Below are 19,554 nucleotides of genomic sequence, written 5' to 3'. Positions count from 1 at the left end.
GGAATCAAACCGAATCTATTAAATACCTCGGAATAATAATAGACCGACACTTACGATGGAAAGTTACAGATATCAGTGTTGAGTCGACGTATTAGAAAATTAATCTTCATTTTTAAGATTCTCAGGTATGTTTGAGATTTAAATCTTCTGAGTTCCATTTATCGCGCTTTTTGTCACTCTTTATTGCGTTATGAAATTCTGTAGGCGTATTCGTAAGGCGTTTCTGTATGGGGTGGTGCAAGTAAAACTGCAATGCTTACACTAGAACGAGTACAGAGGACCATATTAACGATGACATTTAAGGATTATATGCATCTGACCGTTTTACTATACAAAAACCTTCCATTTCTAACAGTTCGGCAAATGTATATAATGGATATATTGATGACGCAACATACAAAGCAAAGTAATATATCCCAAAACAAGCGGCGACCAGACAGAGTATATGATCGACCAACGCATAAGTTAGCCGTTACTAAATCTTTCTATCTTTATTTAGCCCCGTGTCTATATAATAAAATGTGAAAAACTGAAAAACTGTTAAAATCTGACCTTTTTTTTCGCTGGAAAAACGCATTACGCGTTTCCCACCCGGGAACAGTGGGGGGGTATGTGGGTCTCGCTGCTGTTCAAGGCGCCGAGTGCGCCCCGAACATCGGAAGACCCACTAAAAAATCAGCGGTACCCTTTCCGTCTTAACGAGGAGCGCCACGGGATTGCTTTCGTATTCTACCGTGACGCTGACGTTATAAACTAGCACAACTTAAAAAAAAAGCTCTTTACAATCTTTTGCATGCAAACATACACACACTCACATACACACATACACATGCACGCGCGTGTACATAAACATGAGAAACAAATTTCTTTAAAAAAAATATATTTTAGGAGCAGTATGTAACTTTTGCATATATTATGCAGCTAGTGACACGTGATCGAGAATTTTTCTTGTACCGTCGTACAGTTCACCTAGTATGGAGGGAAATATGAATCGAACTTGGGTTACTTAGCATTATTACATACTACAAATTATTCAGTTACGTGTTAACTGCACTATTCATTATACCCTTAATATTGTATATTTTGTATTAGAAATAAACCAAGTTGTAGTTTGGATAAATTAATAGGTATACGGTAACGCGGGTTTCAAAAACAAGTGTTCAAAGTCTATCTGATAAATGGTAGGGATGAACTCACACGAGACTAACAACGAAAGATATAGATTGTATGCGCTACTATTTATTTATGCTTTATTGTTTATATATGTCTATGTAATACGTGTATATAAAAATGCTTATAACGAATTATTAAATTGTGAAGAACACGGACCGGTCTTACGGACAATTAGCCATTTCCTACAGACCATCTAATAATACCTATAAAATTAAAGACAATTAAAATCCTAAAGCATTTTATGATATATATATTTTACAGTGTAATTTAGTTAAAACAGTCTTCAGTTTGCCGTAATATTTAAAAGAGTTTATTAAGACATTATCAAATAAAAGCGCGGAGGCGAATTAAACGTTCATTAAAATTAAATTAATTAACGTTCGTGAACGAATGTCAAAAATATTGTTTTTTTTTTTTTTTAAATTGGCTATAAAGTATAGCATAAAATCATCAATGTCTCATCTTAAATGCTATAATTTTTTAGTATGACCATTTGGAATTCTTAAAATATTCGAAAGAAACGTCAAGACGGAACAGACCGAGAGAAACGGATCGAGACTCATAAATTAAAGTTTTCATTCAAAAACTAACCTCATATCTACAATTCGACATCTTATAATATAAATGTATGTTGCAAACAAACAATCTGTTGATTAATTACTGACACGCTTTATTTAACTGGCTGTAATTTTCGATTTTTAATCAAAAGATTTTTGGTGAGCCTGATTACTTATGTCAGCCGTTAGGTGGAACCGTAAGATAAGCCAGTACCGTTGTACACAATAGATGGTAGAGTTAAGGAGTCAGCTAACGTAAATATTGCTGAACTGCCAATACCTAACAAATCTAATGATTTACGTTCTATTATTATACGTTATATGTTACGTTATACATTGTATACGTTTTTTAAACTTTAACTATTGTTATCAAAGTATAAGATCCACTCAATGGATCCCAAGGGTCACAAGCAACAAAGATAGACACAATATTTAAATTTTATTCTTTATATTTATATTAACAACAGAGAAATAATATTAGTGATAGATGGATAGTTTAGTGTATTTATTATATGTGTGGTGTGCAAATGCCGTATTAGGACATCGAACAGATAATCCTATTATAAGAAGGTTATTTTCTGCGAAATTCGTCACTTGCATGATTCCTCTTGATGTTTTCCTTCATCGCACGAGAATGATTATTGTATGTACATACAATTTGAGCACATTAAAAAGTCAGTGGTGCTTTTTCGGATTTGAACCCGCAATATACGGTTTAGATAAATGAGATCCTGGCTTGATACCATGGGCCAAAAAAAAATTAATAGTCACGCTATTGTGAATTGTTAAATATGTTTATTTCCGAATTCTCTCAAAAATTATAATATGCTTAATATATATATATATATATATATATATATATATATATATATATATATATATATAACATCTGAGATTATCCACATCTGTCTAAACGTTTTCGAGAATTCGATAACCATAATTAAAAATAACCGCAAAACGTATAAATTCCACCTATTTTTCGAGTACCGTAAGTCGAATTTAACTTTACCGATATAAATTATACACTTTACCCCGTCTGATTTATGATTCTATCACGTCAGGAACAGCTTTTAATCTTGACGCAATAAAAGTACTGTTAGAGTTTAAAGAAGCTTGCAAAGATGAATCAAGAACGAGAATCATTGAACATTCAATACACTGATCACGAATAGATTAGTAAGATCACAAGGAAACAGCTTTGAACGTGTCATTATACCTTATTACAAACCGAAGTATATGTTACAATTGTACATTTCTCACATTCAGATTGAATGAGAGTTATAACAAATCACTTATGCAGATTGTAGTCAACTAAAAGTTATTAAGTCCCGTTCATAACATGGCGATAGTAAACATATAATTTCTGTCGGAATATATAGCATGACGTTGGTAGAACCGTTTCTCTATATCTCTCTCTAGTATCTCATTTCAAAAGTGATTTTGTGACCTATTTATTTTACTTTTAAACAATGCTTTTGGTTCATCCATTTCACTGAATGATAGCATGATTATATTATTTCTATAAGTTCCACAAATATTTTTGCATCTGTCAATAAACCTGAAGCTTATGTTAAAATATATTTATATACAAGGCATTATAATTTTATACAAGATAATATTAAAAATAAATGTAATTTTTTATAGGCAACAATGATATTTAATTATACAAATGCATTTATAAATGTTTACATTTCATTAATTTTAATAAGATGAAAACAATTTACCAAAAATTATACAAACCAATACTATGTAAAAATCTATTGGTTTATTTTTTTCTATAATGTGAATGAATAATTCGGTATATAAGTGAAATATTGCTATTTTATTATATTTATATTCCACAATCTAAATTAAAAGGAAGTTTTACTTAAATTAATCTAATTTATTTATTTATTATAACAGATAAATTTGATGGGACTGAGCCACATATTTATAATACTGAAATACCAATTGTGCCAAGAAATGGTATGAGGAGTGTAGCCAGTGTCGCTGGGATATTGTCAAGAAACGGGCGAGTATCCTCAGTTTTAGGTATTCATTTCTTCCCTCACCTAAATAATAAAATACCTGTTGCAATAAAAAATGGGAAATCTTCAAAGCGAATAAAGGAATCTAATGAAAATACGGCCAATTTGTTCCCAAATAACATAAACTGGCGAAAAGATTCTGATGGTAATATAGCGGAAGGTTCTATAAAATTTTATCCAGGAGGTGTAGCTGTTTCATCTTCAGCTAAATCAGAAAATATTGGGTCAAATGGAAATCCATGGGCTAATCCGTTTAATCCAATGATATGGCCAATGAATGATCTTTTTAGTGGACCGTCTAGAGATTTCAATCATCCTGGAAATTTTGACTGGATTCACAAGGATATATTCAGCAACTACATTCCACCAAATTTATATTTGAAAAGGACTTGGCTCTACCCAACTTTTAACCCATTTTTAAAATAAATTTATCTTTTACCAACTCCTACCCGAATTGTGTTATCAAACTCTTTGCTCCTTAATGATAGTACTATTAATGATTTATATTATAAATTACTGAACTACTGTAACTAGTGTTATTTTAGTTTAATTTTTTATATGTGTTACGTATAAGTCTTCGTTTGTACATATTTATTTGTAATGTTATTACTACACCACTTACCCAGATGCTATGTTAAGACTCCCATTTGGGTTATTTTAAAGAAAAGGCTATTTACCGTAAAAATCCCCGTCTACACAATAATAAGTTCTAAGCATTTTCCTGTAACATTATCATGATGTAGTGATGAACAATAAAGTATACATAAATGTTATTTACGGTACTCAACAAAATTACTAAATAAATTGGTCTTTATTTTTCTGAATAATCTTAGGTTTAGATTTTGGTTTGCTTAAAACTTTTTCGTTTGCTTAGTCAGAAACTTTACGGTTATTATATCCAGCCACAGCAATCTTGAGATTTTATACTTCTCTGGATGATCGTAAATTTCGTAACCTATTTTCTTCCTTTTTTGTTCAGGGCTCGTGTACCGTTCAATCATGCTTAATGCATATTTTGACTTTCATATAGATGATACACGTAACTTACATATAATTTACTACATTTATTTATTATTGTTGCAATAAATGCCACAAGCAATTATTGTAAAATATTTATTATGTCGGTAACAATCGACTAATATACATATTTACATGTATAACTTTAAATAATTGTGAATACATGCACCCAGACTCGTGACGGGAATTAAGCCCGCATCGTCCGTTGGAAGTGATGTTAGTCAGATAACAACTCGATCAAAACTAGCCACACTGTAGGAATCAAATTTTGAAATGTACGTTATTTCTAGTAAATAAGTATACGCCTCTTGAGTACTAATGTATCTGGTTATAGTCATGTCAAACACTTTTGTGAAAAAAGCGATTTTATATAGTACCTTTATGTAATAAAACAATACAATATGAAATTATATACATAATTTTATAGAATATGAGATATGTATTGAAATAATATATTTTAAATTATTTTCACATATGTGTACCACATTTGAGACCGTTATACATTTTGATAATTTATGGTATCAAATCTAATTAAAAATAATTAAAATCAATTACATAATTTAAATTAAAACTAACTTATTTAAGCTTATTTTTATAAAACTCATTCAAAATTATTAGCATATAACAATTACGAAAGCTGGCAGTCGTCTTCGCGACTTATAAGCTCAAAGACTAATTTGTGTATACGAGACCGCTATATAATATTCGCGTTAATTCATTCACAAGTGTGTGCGCAAAGACAGTTGCACTCTCTATTCTCTAACTCTCATTATCCAATGGGACGGCAATCCGACACGACAAGAAAGAGTTCAGGCTCAGGACCAATGGCTTTACGTGCTTTCCAAGGGACGGGATTGTACACACTTCCAACTTTCTGACTACGGGCTGCTATTGAGAATTTTCTACAGAAAAACTCAATAACTTTTTTATTGGCCCGACCTGGGATTTGAACCCAGGACCACCGGATCTGCGGCCTTACATCTAGCCACTAGACCGAAGAAACATAAAAGATATAATTTAAAGAAAATTGACAATGGATTAAAAGTACAGTAAATTAAACTTTAAAAAAAATGTTACTGCACGTACTAATTTAATAATTTATTTATTAATTTCATGTTAATACAAATATAATACAAAAAAATATTAATATTAGACATTGAAATTAAATCTAGAATTGTCCACCGCGTCCTAGATAGCACGTAGGTAAGACTGTTGACAATCGCTCGCCGTCCGCAGCCGCGTCGCTACAGAATCGCCCGTGTCACCACCCACTGTCAATATACCACTCACATGTTTTTATCTTATATTATGTATCGATTAGTATGTATTAAAAAAAATATAGTATTAAATATATATTTTTTATGATGACAGATAACAATGAAGTAAATAAAAGGGAACCACGACATTTAATCAAGAACAAATTATGCTATAAATAAGGAATATGTGGTGGCGCTGGTCATGAGGGTAGTCATGGTTTCCAGGGTGGCAATGGATTCCAAGGCGGCCATGGATTCCAGGGTGGTTACGGAGGACACGATGGAGGCTATGGCGAATTCCATGGTGGCTACCCATACCCACCGATCAGTATTAATTCATTAATAATCCAGTGAAAAGGCCGAGAAACAATCCTTATATCATATCGATGGTTATACAATGGTGCATTGTCGTATTATTTCATGTTAAAGCGACAGCAAGAAGAAAATTACCGGCGTGTGTTTTCACGCGTAAAGTACGACTATTTTGTCCCCAAATATAGTTTCTCAGTGATGTTTATTTATGACATAGCATGACGGAACCTATATTGTATTAAAATCCTAAAGATAATATGATTTTCTAGTTTTTATTATTCATAACCTATAATAATTTATCAATGTAATTGTAAATGCTGCCAGCGTCAGCTAAAAAAAATGATTTTCGATAAAAAATATCGACTTGTCGATAATGTAAACAATAAAATACGGAGTCTAAAAATAACCTTAACTGCTTTGTTATATGTAAATATGTTATTTTAATTAATTCGTTCGCCTATTTATAATTTCCTAACGACAACATTTTTTAACATTCTTCATGAATTTATAATATTATTAGATTCCGAGTCAAGAGGTTAACATAAATATTATTATTATTATTATAATATTATTGTTAGAAATACATGTGGCAACCATTCTGTATTAATAATTTAATTGAATGTTTTAGATTTCAACATGTGAGGAGAATGCTAATCCAGTACCATATAAAGATGCTGAAGTACTATTGATAACGGAAACAAAAACAAACAATGCAACGATTGGGTTTAGTAGGAAAACAAATAAATATTTTAATTAAAAAAATGTAAAATAAATATTAAAAAGTAAAATTTAATAACCTAAAAATTTTGTTTTAATTAAATCCTGAAAATTATTCCCAACACAGGGAATGTAAATATCCCGGTTGTTATAATGAGGAAAGCCTTCAATTAATATAAAAAATTAAATGTTTTGACATTCAGACGTAACGTATAATACTTTTATTGCTAAAATTTGCGATTCCACTTATAAGTGATCATTACTTGTTCAATACTTGTTTCATTTTGGTATTTCGTTAACATCAAAGGGATTATAAATTTGTGACCCTAGTTACGATACTGCCTATGAAGGCCTGTTAGTTATAGCACGGATCGAGATGCCTTCCTTTTAGGCTTGTCCATATCCGTGTATTTGATCATGTTATAAGATAAATATTTTATTTCTTGTAATATAATCATTAATACAACAATACAATAAATTAAACAATAATTCCAAAAAATTATAAAAACAAAAAAAAAATCTGTCTAAAAAATGAAAAAAAAAAAGAAAATGGAAAAAAAGGAAAATATATATATTAAAAAAATAATAATAATAAAATAAAATGATGAACAGATTTCATTAAATATGCCGCATCCATACTTTTGTATTCCTGAGGTGACACGGCGGGCGATATGTTTAACAAGCTCGTCGATCGTCGATCGAGAAGAAAAAATTTCTGCATCTACCTTCTTTCTTATGAATTTTTGTAACACTGTACGCTTAGATTTTTATATTAGTTTGTAACTTTCTCATGTAAGTGAATTACTGTAATTCTTTATGAGAAATAAATTCTTCTTTAAACTTAAACTTAATACAAACAATAAAACAGTATCATTATATTTATCGAGTAAGAGGTAAGATTAGACCTCCAACTATTTAAAATGTTTTTATCGGTTTATTCACCTTTACTAATACACCAATCTGAATAGGATATAATTTTAAATAAAGCTTAAGAATTTTATGACATAATTATACAGTTACAGTTAATTATAACCTTTTCAAATAGTTAGTTCCATTTTTTATATAATTAATTTATGTTGTATATTATTGGACAATTAGATACACCTTGTGATATTTTAAGGTTTTATTTTATTAACCCGGACTAATAAATATTTGTTTCAAGCAGGTATTTCAACTTTTATCGCGTTGTATTCGAAGACCAAATTGTGGTGTTACATTAATTCGAAAGAAGTGAAATCTTATAACCTAAATTCAATTATTACTTTTAATATTTTTAATTACATATAAAAGTCTATCTTCGATGCCTTTTTTAAATAATTAAATAATAATTTCTCAAATTCACCGACTTCACATGGTTTAGTAGTAATTAAATTTAAATATTTTTAGATTTATTTATTAATTCACTTAAAAAAAAACCAAGATATTTGTTAAACTATATATTTTACTGTGTTGTTATTAAAATTATTCTTAAATTAGATTCATTATCATCGAAGTTATTAAAAAACAATCTTTTAGAATATTTTCTAAACGTAATACAATAAGAAAAAATAATTGAAAAGTTAAAATTATTAAAAGTATTTATAAAAAATCCCTCAACCTTTTCGTCTACCTGTTACTGTCTGGTTATTTAAGTATCACAGCGAAATCAATCGTTGAATTTAAATGAAAATCCTCTTAGTGATAGCCTAGTGTCTTAAATGTGCCTAACAATACTTTTCGATAGTGGTCCTATGTTAAATAGCATAATCTATTACACGAACTTTTACTAAAGAATGTTTTTAATAATAAATAAAAAATACAATTAACGAATAATATGGTATTTTTAAATAATTACTTTATGTTATATGTATATTTAAATAACTAAAAATTTTTACGTTTCTGTTGGGTTAAATATTTTCCTATCGTACTATTATAATCATTTTAAAAGATTCAAATATTTAGAATTTTATTACCATTTTATGAAAAAAATATTTCTTTTTGTTATTATACACTTAATTATATCATAAGCTTTAGTATAAATAATATAAGAAGACATACTAGCTCCAGGCTACACTACAGAGGATAAAATTTCGTCCGTTTGTTTTATTAGAGTTTGACGTAATTAAGAGTATTTATTAAAATCTCAAGTAGATATACAAGTTTTATGAAATGAGATCAAAATTATGAATAAAAAACATTTAAATCCTCTTTTACATATTAATTAGCAACTTTTGTGCATATTTGAATTTTATAGTATCACTCCAATGGGGATCCATCAGGTTTACCGTAAGAATCGAGATGGATTTATGAGTGTCAATGGCTTTTGGGAGTATTTTGTGACCCAATGGTCGAAGTGGGGGACATTATCTTCATAGTATATAAGCTCGGAGAAATGATTCACATGTATTCATTACATCGACGAAAGGTCCAATCAAATATATGAAAATAAATTAATCAAGATGAACGCCAAGGTTATTGTAGTATTATCTGCGCTCGCGCTTAGCAACGCGGCTCCTGCATCTTATGGTAAGTTGACGAAATGTGACAATGAACTTGAATGTTTAACTGTATTATCTGTATCCTCCTCATCGATTTCGATGACGGCGACCCTAGCAATTAATTGTTATTTCTAGCATGAGCCCTAATGTAACTCGCTAGACCAAACTTGGTTTTACAAACCCTACGACACGCGTTACAGTAGAGTTGGCCCGCAGAGTTGTATGTATATGTGTAGGATGGCTTAGGTCTCTCTTTTCTTAATTGGCGCTTTAAATGTTTAACTGATAGAGTTAACCTCATATATATACAAACACAATTTTTTTAATACGTGTACAATGTTCAAAACTAAACTTGATTTGATTCTTTTAGAAGTTTTAACTGACTGTGATGTGGATACGTTAATTTTTCTTTTTTCTTGTAGGTGATGAATTACCAGGGCTCGTTTGGCGTGTAGGCCGATCTCCAAATGTAGCTTTTGGATTTGGCAGTGGATTCAGCAGTAATATTGGTGGCATCAGCCATTCTTCTAGCATCGGCTCATCTTTCCAAAGCGGTGATGCCAGCGCTTACGGTGCTGGTATTGGATCCTCAGATGGCAATACCTTTGCTAGAGGCATTGGTTATGCAAATGCTTCACCGTACTCGCACATTAGATTACAACAGCCTAACTATGCTGGTTATAATAACGCATTTGCAAGACCCTACGGCTCCGCTGTATCCTCAGCACAAAACTTTGGCTCCGCTGTGTCATCTTCTCAAACCCAAAACGGTTTTGGCTCGGCGGTCTCCTCAGTTCAGAACAACGGCTTAGGTCCCTACCAATCAGCTATTTCCTCTGCGCAAAACTTGCGAGGCCTTGGATCTGCTGTATCCAGTGCTAGCTCAAATGGTTTTGGCACAGCTGTTTCTTCCGCTGAAAATATTGGTGGATATGGATCAGCTATTTCGTTGACCCAGAATCATGACCAAAATAACTTTGATTCAGCTATTTCTGCAGCCCAGAATATTGGGGGTTATAGATCGAGCACGGCGCAAACTATTCAGCAGCAAGGTGGTTCTCTACGGCACAGTGGAGCGACCAGCATCAATGGACCTGGAATTCAGACGGCACAATCTCATGCAATTAACAACGGCTACTATTAATAGGAGTTTGAAATTAAACATATACATATAAAAGGATGTTGAGAAGACTGCTTGCCACTTATCTCAGTGTCTTTTATAGAATCATATTTTTATGTTTAATAGAATAATTAGTTTTATTAAAAGGGTTGAATAGATTTCATTTGTTTTTATTTTTTTATTACAACACATACCTATTACACTTTATTTTATATTATACATTACCAAATTTGAAATAACTTTAGCAATTACTTCACAAAACGATATACTTTTACTGATTATCAGTTTTAACTCTAAAAATGGGTACATTTTTCTACTGTCGCAATATTTTTTTTAAATAATACACAAGCAACGACTAGGTAATAATTCAATACTTAATTAATATAAGAGGAAATGTAAAGGCAAAAATACTCATTCAAAGTTCAAACCTTTAATGTCTTGTAGAAAAAAGAATAAATTAAATGTTTAATCAGAATATTTAAAATTTTAAGAGTATGAAATGATAAAAATAGATAATGCATTATATTTAAATATACACTTATACACTTGGTTATCATTGCTTAATATTTTTATTATCGTAAATGAAAAATATGTATATAACATGTATATGTATATAACATATTTTTCTAGGCCTCCTAATTATAATGAAAATGAAAAATGCAGAATAATGTCCAGGTGAGGGTTAGTTTGATTTTAGCACCGCCCCTTTACTGTATGTTTACAATGCATAGACAATTTATTAAGGGTCAAAGTAAATAGTTAGCGCAATATACATTTTTTTTGTAGTTTTTTGATTCCTTAAATCAAATAATTCATTAATATAAATATTACATTAAAAAATTAATTTAATAATTTGATAGAATAAATTTATAACTCTATAGGATAAGAGAAAATTGTTCTTATTAACCTTGCAGAAACATTGAAATTTGAATAAAAGTTTGTAATAAAAATAATCCACACGACTCGCGCACAACCTATGCGTACATTGAAGTATTTTGGGTCCAACGCTATTTTTGATATATATTAATGATTTCTGTCTACTTACTCTTAAAAGTTCTAAAATAATAACTTTTGCTGATGACCCTGTTTCAATCTCTAATGGAAAATCATGGGATGAACTATTTAAATATGCTAATGATGATTATAGGGTAGTAACTCAATGGCTTAACCAAAAAACTCCTAACGTTAAACATCAAATCAAAAATGAAATTTATAAACTTTAGTATACGTGCAATCCAACAACCAAAATTAAACTCCATGAATTTAAAAGCACATTACTGTAGTAATTATTCTAAGGACAGACAGTGAACCGTGAAATACTGAATCAAACCGCATCTATAAAATACCTCGGAATAATAATAGACCGACACTTACGATGGAAAGTTACAGATATCAGTGTTGAGTCGACGTATTAGAAAATTAATCTTCATTTTTAAGATTCTCAGGTATGTTTGTGATTTAAATCTTCCGAGTTCCATTTATCGCACTTTTTGTCACTTTTTACTGCGTTATGGAATTCTTTAGGCGTATTCGTAATGTTAAAATATATTTATATACAAGGCATTATAATTTTATACAAGATAATATTAAAAATAAATGTAATTTTTTAAAGGCAAGAATGATATTTAATTATACAACTGCATTTATAAATGTTTACATTTCATTAATTTTAATAAGATGAAAACAATTTACCAAAAATTATACAAACCAATGCTATGTAAAAATCTATTGGTTTATTTTTTTCTATAATGTGAATGAATAATTCGGTATATAAGTGAAATATTGCTATTTTATTATATTTATATTCCACAATCTAAATTAAAAGGAAGTTTTACTCAAATTAATCTAATTTATTTATTTATTATAACAGATAAATTTGATGGGACTGAGCCACATATTTATAATACTGAAATACCAATTGTGCCAAGAAATGATATGATGAGTGTAGCCAGTGTCGCTGGGATATTGTCAAGAAACGGGCGATTATCCTTAGTTGGAGATATTCATTTCTTCCCTCACCAAAATAATAAAATACCTGTTGCAATAAAAAATGGGAAATCTTCAAAGCGAATAAAGGAATCTGATGAAAATACGGCCAATTTGTTCCCAAATAACATAAACTGGCTAAAAAATTCTGATGGTAATATAGCGGAAGGTTCTATAAAATTTTATCCAGGAGGTGTAGCTGTTTCATCTTCAGCTAAATCAGAAAATATTGGGTCAAATGTAAATCCATGGGCTAATCCGTTTAATCCAATGATATGGCCAATGAATGATCTTTTTAGTGGACCGTCTAGAGATTTCAATCATCCTGGAAATTTTGACTGGATTCACAAGGACATGTTCAGCAACTACATTACACCAAATTTATATTTGAAAAGGACTTGGCTCTACCCAACTTTTAACCCATTTTTAAACTAAATTTATCTTTTACCAACTCCTACCCGAATTGTGTTAGCAAACTCTTTGCTCCTTAATGATAGTACTATTAAAGATTTATATTATAAATTACTGAAATAGAGAATAGTAACTAGTATATATGTATACATACATAGTTTATATGTGTTACGTATAAGTATTAGTTTGTACACATTTATTTGTAATGTTATTACTACACCACCTACCCAGATGCTATGTTAAGACTTCCCATTTGGGTTATTTTAAAGAAAAGGCTATTTACCGTAAAATCCCCGTCTACACAATAATAAGTTCTAAGCATTTTCCTGTAACATTATCATGATGTAGTGATGAACAATAAAGTACACATAAATAAATATAATAAATGTTATTTACGGTACTCAACAAAATTAATAAATAAATTGGTCTTTATTTTTCTGAATAATCTTAGATTTAGATTTGGTTTGCTTAAAGGTTTTTCGTTTGTTTAGTCAGAGACTTTACGGTTATTATATCCAGCCACAGTAATCTTGAGATTTTATACTTCTCTGGATGATCGTAAATTTTGTATTTTGATCGTATTTTCTTCCTTTTTTGTTCAGGGCTCGTGTACCGTTCAATCATGCTTAATGCATATTTTGACTTTCATATAGATGATACACGTAACTTACATATAATTTACTACATTTATTTATTATTGTTGCAATAAATGCCACAAGCAATTATTGTAAAATATTTATTATGTCGGTAACAATCGACTAATATACATATTTACATGTATAACTTTAAATAATTGTGAATACATGCACCCAGACTCGTGACGGGAATTAAGCCCGCATCGTCCGTTGGAAGTGATGTTAGTCAGATAACAACTCGATCAAAACTAGCCACACTGTAGGAATCAAATTTTGAAATGTAGTATAATATAACATTATCTTTAATTATAAAAAATAAAATTATCAATACTTTCTTTTTAAATATATTTTTGTAGTAAAAAAATTATCTTTATATTTATATTAGTAGATATAATAATAATACAATTTATATGCGTAACATGTAGTGACATGTTTATATGCAACTACCACCATTACTAATAAGGCTAATTACTTCTAGTAAATAAGTATACGCCTCTTGGGTACTAATGTATCTGGTTATAGTCATGTCAAACACTGTTGTGAAAAAAGCGATGTTATATAGTACCTTTATGTAATAATACAATACAATATGAAATTACATACATAATTTTAAAGAACATGAGATATGTATTGAAATAATATATTTTAAAATATTTTCACGTGTGTACCACATTTGAGACCGTTATACATTTTGATAATTTATGGTATCAAATATCTAATTAAAAATAATTGAAATCAATTACATAATTTAAATTAAAACTAACTTATTTAAGCTTATTTTTATAAAACTCATCAAAATTATTAGCATATAACAATTACGAAAGCTGGCAGTCGTCTTCGCGACTTAAAAGCTACAAGACTAATTTGTGTACACGAGACCGCTATATAATATTCGCGTTAATTCAATCGCTTCGCTCCTCACTATACTCGAAGCAGTCAGGCGACCCGCACTCGCTTCTCAAGTTCTCACCCACCTCTGCAACTTATGTAATCGGGTGGGCTATTCTCTAATATTGTAATAAATTATTATATAAAATACGTTATGCATTTTATTTTACTATTAATATAAGTAAATATCTTTAATGATATTTGTCTTCTACCATGTGTATATTATGGTAAAACATAAATATACGTACATAAAACATAATAATAATAATAGTCCTCCAGACCGATTTTGGCCACGGCGGCTAATGTCAAGAGAGGTTAGGCAACTGCGCAGGACATATTAGAGTGCACAAGTGTGTGCGCAAAGACAGGTGCTCTATTCTCCAACTTACTATTTACTATTATGACTATTCTCATTATCCGATGGGACGGCAATCCGACACGACAAGAAAGAGTTCAGGCGCAGGACCAATGGCTTTACGTGCTTTCCAAGGCACGGGATTGTACACACTTCCAACTTTCTGACTCCGGGCTGCTATTAAGAATTTTCTACAGAAAAACTCAATAGCTTTTTTATTGGCCCGACCTTGGATTTGAACCCAGGACAACCGAGGCTGCGGCCTTACATCTAGCCACTAGACCAAAGAAACATAAAAGATATAATTTAAAGAAAATTGACAATGGATTAAAAGTACAGTAAATTAAACTTCTTAACAGTTAAGTACAGTTAATTTTTACTTCTGCAACTTATGTAATCGGGTGGGCTATTCTCTAATATTTATAATACTGAAATAACGATCGCGGTTAATGAAGTCGACTCTTAGACCAACTCTGCCTCAGGTCGAAGCTGGTTGCGAAAGCTTCCAGCTGGAACTACAGAACCGATTCGCCATGTTGGAAACCAGGCAGGGCATTGACGACGCCACCAATGGTCTGGTGCGTGTCATCCGCGAGGTAGGCCAAAATTACTTTCGACAAAAGAGCAATGGACGTAAGTCGAAGCTCTCAGGCGAAACTCTGAACGAGATGACGAGGAGACGAGAACAGCAGAACATGACGCCATCTGAGTGTCAGGCACTTACACAACTCAGAACCATACAAGGCACAACCGTCACCTCAAAACCAGAGATTCTAGCTGAAGTCGAAAAGTACAATGGCGATTTATACTCATCACGTGTACCTCCACCTGAGTCCCATAGTGCGGATGAACCACGAGCCAGACTAACACGCCACCTATCAGACGATCTTCCCGACATCGATTTGGGCGAGATTAGGATTGCTCTCGAGCAACTCTTTCGGGAAACAACAAGGCTCCAGGAGATGACGAAATTACCTCAGAGCTTCTCAAAGCAGGAGGCACACCAGTTCTGAGAGAGCTGGCTAACATCTTTAATTCCGTCCTCCACAATGGTATAACACCGAAGACATGGAGCAGAAGTGTGGTGGTGCTGTTTTTCAAGAAGGGCGATAAAGCTCTTCTGAAAAGCTACCGCCCCATTTCACTTTTAAGCCATGTTTACAAATTGTTTTCGAGGGTAATCACGAATCGTCTTGCCCGAAAATTCGATGACTTCCAACCCGTGGAACAGGCTGGGTTTCGAAAAGGCTTCAGCACCGTAGACCACATACATACACTAAGGCAAATAATACAGAAGACCGAGGAATATAATCAGCCTCTATACCTAGCGTTTGTGGTCTACGAAAAAGCCTTCGATACCATCGAGACCTGGGCTGTTCTGGAATCCATGCAGAGATGCCTAATCGACTGTCGGTATGTCCAGGTGGTGAAGTGTTTGTACGAAGCCGCAACCATGACCGTCCAAGTACAAGATCAGAGCACAAGACCAATCCAATTGCATCGCGGGGTAAGACAGGGAGATGTAATATCACCGAAACTTTTTACCAATGCATTGGAGGACGTCTTCAAGACGCTCGATTGGAACGGACGCTGCATTAATATAAATGGCCAACACATTACACATCTGCGATTTGCCGACGACATTGTCATCATGGCGGAGACTCTGCAGGATTTGGAAGAGATGCTAAACAGCCTGAGCGATTCTTCAAGAATCGCTGAAGTGAAAGTGGGCTGGTCATGTCTCCAGGCGCATTGATGGCCGATGGAGCCGACACGTGTTGGAGTGGAGACCACGCTTAGGCAAACGTAGTGTAGGACGCCCTGTGACAAGATGGGCCAACGATTTAAAAAAGGTGGCAGGTTCGGGATGGATGCGGACTGCCCAAGATCGGAATGGTTGGCGTTCTATGGTTCTGGCGTTTCGTCCAGCAGTGGACGGCAAAAGGCTGAAAAAAAAAATTATAACGCCTTGTATATAAATATATTTTAACATAAACTTCAGGTTTATTGGCAGATGCAAAAATATTTGTGGAACTTATAGAAATAATATAATCATGCTATCATTCAGTGAAATGGATGAACCAAAAGCATTGTTTAAAAGTAAAATAAATAGGTAGGTACCTGCATAAATATTTCCGACATTTACAAATATAGAATACAAAATCACTTTTGAAATGAGATACATGGTGTGAAGCGAAACTCGAAATGCCCGACCTTGGATTTGAACCCAGGACAACCGAGGCTGCGGCCTTACATCTAGCCACTAGACCAAAGAAACATAAAAGATATAATTTAAAGAAAATTGACAATGGATTAAAAGTACAGTAAATTAAACTTTAAAAAAATTGTTACTGCACGTACTGATTTAATAATTTATTTATTAATTTCATGTTAATACAAATATAGTTAATATAATATTAGATATTGAAATTAAATCTAGAATTGTCCACCGCGTCCTAGATAGCACATAGGTAAGACTGTTAACAATCGCTCGCCGTCCACAGCCGCGTCGCTACAGAATCGCCCGTGTCACCACCCACTGTCAATATACCACTCACATGTTTTATCTTATATTATGTATCGATTAGTATGTATTAAAAAAATATAGTATTAAATATATATTTTTATGATAACAGATAACAATTAAGTAAATAAAAGGGAACCACGACATTTAGTCAAGAACAAATTATGCTATAAATACGGAATATGCGGTGGCGCTGGTCATCAGGATACAACAATCCTTATATCATATCGATGGTTATACAATGGTGCATTGTCGTATTATTTCATGTTAAAGCGACAGCAAGAAGAAAATTACCGGCGTGTGTTTTCACGCGTAAGTACGACTATTTTGTCCCCAAATATAGTTTCTCAGTGATGTTTATTTATGCCATAGCATGACGGAACCTATATTGTATTAAAATCCTAAAGATATTAGGATTTTCCAGTTTTTATTATTCATAACCTATAATAATTTATCAATGTAAATGTAAATGCTACCAGCGTCAGCTAAAAAAAATGTTCCGATTTTCGATAAAAAATATCGTCTCGTCGATAATGTAAACAAATAAATACGGAGTCTAAAAATAACCTTAATTGCTTTGTTATATGTAAATATGTTATTTTAATTAATTCGTTCTCCTATTTATAATTTCCTAACGACAACATTATTTAACATTCTTCATGAATTTATAATATTATTAGATTCCGAGTCAAGAGGTTAACATAGAAATATATGTGGCAACCATTCTGTATTAATAATTTAATTGAATGTTTTAGATTTCAACACGTGAGAATGCTAATCCAGTACCATATAAAGATGCTGAAGTATTATTGATAACGGAAACAAAAACAAACAATACAACGATTGGGTGTAGTAGGAAAACAAAAAAATATTTTAATTAAAAAAATGTAAAATAAATATTAAAAAGTAAAATTTCATAACCTAAAAATTTTGTTTCAATTAAATCCTGAAAATTATTCCCAAAACAGATTCCCTGTTTTGGGAATAATTTAAATACCCCGGTTGTTATAATGAGGAAAGCCTTCAATTAATATAAAAAATTAAATGTTTTGACATTCAGACGTAACGCATAATACTTTTATTGCTAAAATTTGCGATTCCATTTATAAGTGATCATTACTTATTCAATACTTGTTTCATTTTGGTATTTCGTTAACATCAAAGGGATTATAAATTTGTGACCCTAGTTACGATACTGCCTATGAAGGCCTGTTAGTTATAGTACGGATCGAGAAGCCTTCTAAGAGGTAAGATTAGACCTCCAACTATTTAAAATGTTTTCATCGGTTTATTCACCTTTACTAATTAAATACACCAATCTGAATAGGATATAATTTTAAATAAAGCTTAAGAATATTATGACTTAATTATACAGTTACAGTTAATTATAACCTTTTCAAATAGTCGTTAGACTGTGAATGCCAATTTTTATGTAATTACTGTATGTTGTATATTATTGGACAATTAGATACACCTTGTGATATTTTAAGGTTTTATTTTATTAACCCTGACTAATAAATATTTGTTTCAAGTAGGAATTTTAACTTTTATCGAGTTGTATTTGAAGACCAAATTGTGGTGTTACATTAATTCGTAAGAAGTGAAATCTTATAACCTAAATTCAATTATTAATTTTAATATTTTTAATTACATATAAAAGTCTATCTTCGATGCCTTATTTAAATGATTAAATAATAATTTCTCAAATTCACCGACTTCAGATGGTTTAGTAGGAACTAAATTGAAATATTTTTAGTTTTATTTATTAATTCACTTAAAAAAACAAGATATTTGTTAAACTATATATTTTACTGTGTTGTTATTAAAATTATTCTTAAATTAAATTTATTATCATCGAAGTTATTAAAAAACAATCTTTTTTTCTCTCTTAGTATATTTATCTTTTAGAATATTTTCTAAACGTAATACAATAAGAAAAAATAATTGAAAAGTTAAATTTATTAAAAGTATTTATAAAAAATCCCTCAACCTTTTCGTCTACCTGGTACTGTCTGGGTATTTAAGTATCACAGCGAAATCAATCGTTGAATTTAAATGAAAATCCTCTTAGTGATAGCCTAGTGTCTTAAATGTGCCTA

General features: G+C 31.4%; 2 protein-coding genes across 3 annotated transcripts in view; both read left to right on the top strand.

Moving 5' to 3' along the window:
• The window catches only part of LOC126769624 (translation initiation factor IF-2-like), a 76,071-nt gene that overhangs the window by 45,823 nt on the left and 10,694 nt on the right, over positions 1-19,554 (top strand). The window contains exon 3 of one of the 2 annotated variants that reach the window (XM_050488520.1): positions 17,353-17,362. The exons of the other annotated variant lie outside the window; for it this stretch is intronic. The gene's annotated coding sequence lies outside the window, so the exon portion shown is untranslated. Of the gene's footprint in view, positions 1-17,352; positions 17,363-19,554 lie in introns of those variants that run through there. 2 annotated transcript variants of the gene reach the window in all.
• LOC126769395 (fibroin heavy chain-like) lies at positions 9,493-10,680 on the top strand. Its single transcript, XM_050488157.1, has 2 exons — positions 9,493-9,564; positions 9,959-10,680. Exons 1-2 carry the CDS (start codon positions 9,498-9,500, stop codon positions 10,678-10,680), a joined length of 789 nt encoding a protein of 262 aa, XP_050344114.1. The 5' UTR covers positions 9,493-9,497.

Source organism: Nymphalis io, chromosome 1 (genome assembly GCF_905147045.1).
Source record: "Nymphalis io chromosome 1, ilAglIoxx1.1, whole genome shotgun sequence".
Taxonomy (NCBI): domain Eukaryota; kingdom Metazoa; phylum Arthropoda; class Insecta; order Lepidoptera; family Nymphalidae; genus Nymphalis; species Nymphalis io.
The sequence above is the reverse complement of the archived record's forward strand: the minus strand, read 5'-3'. Positions and strand labels throughout refer to the sequence as shown.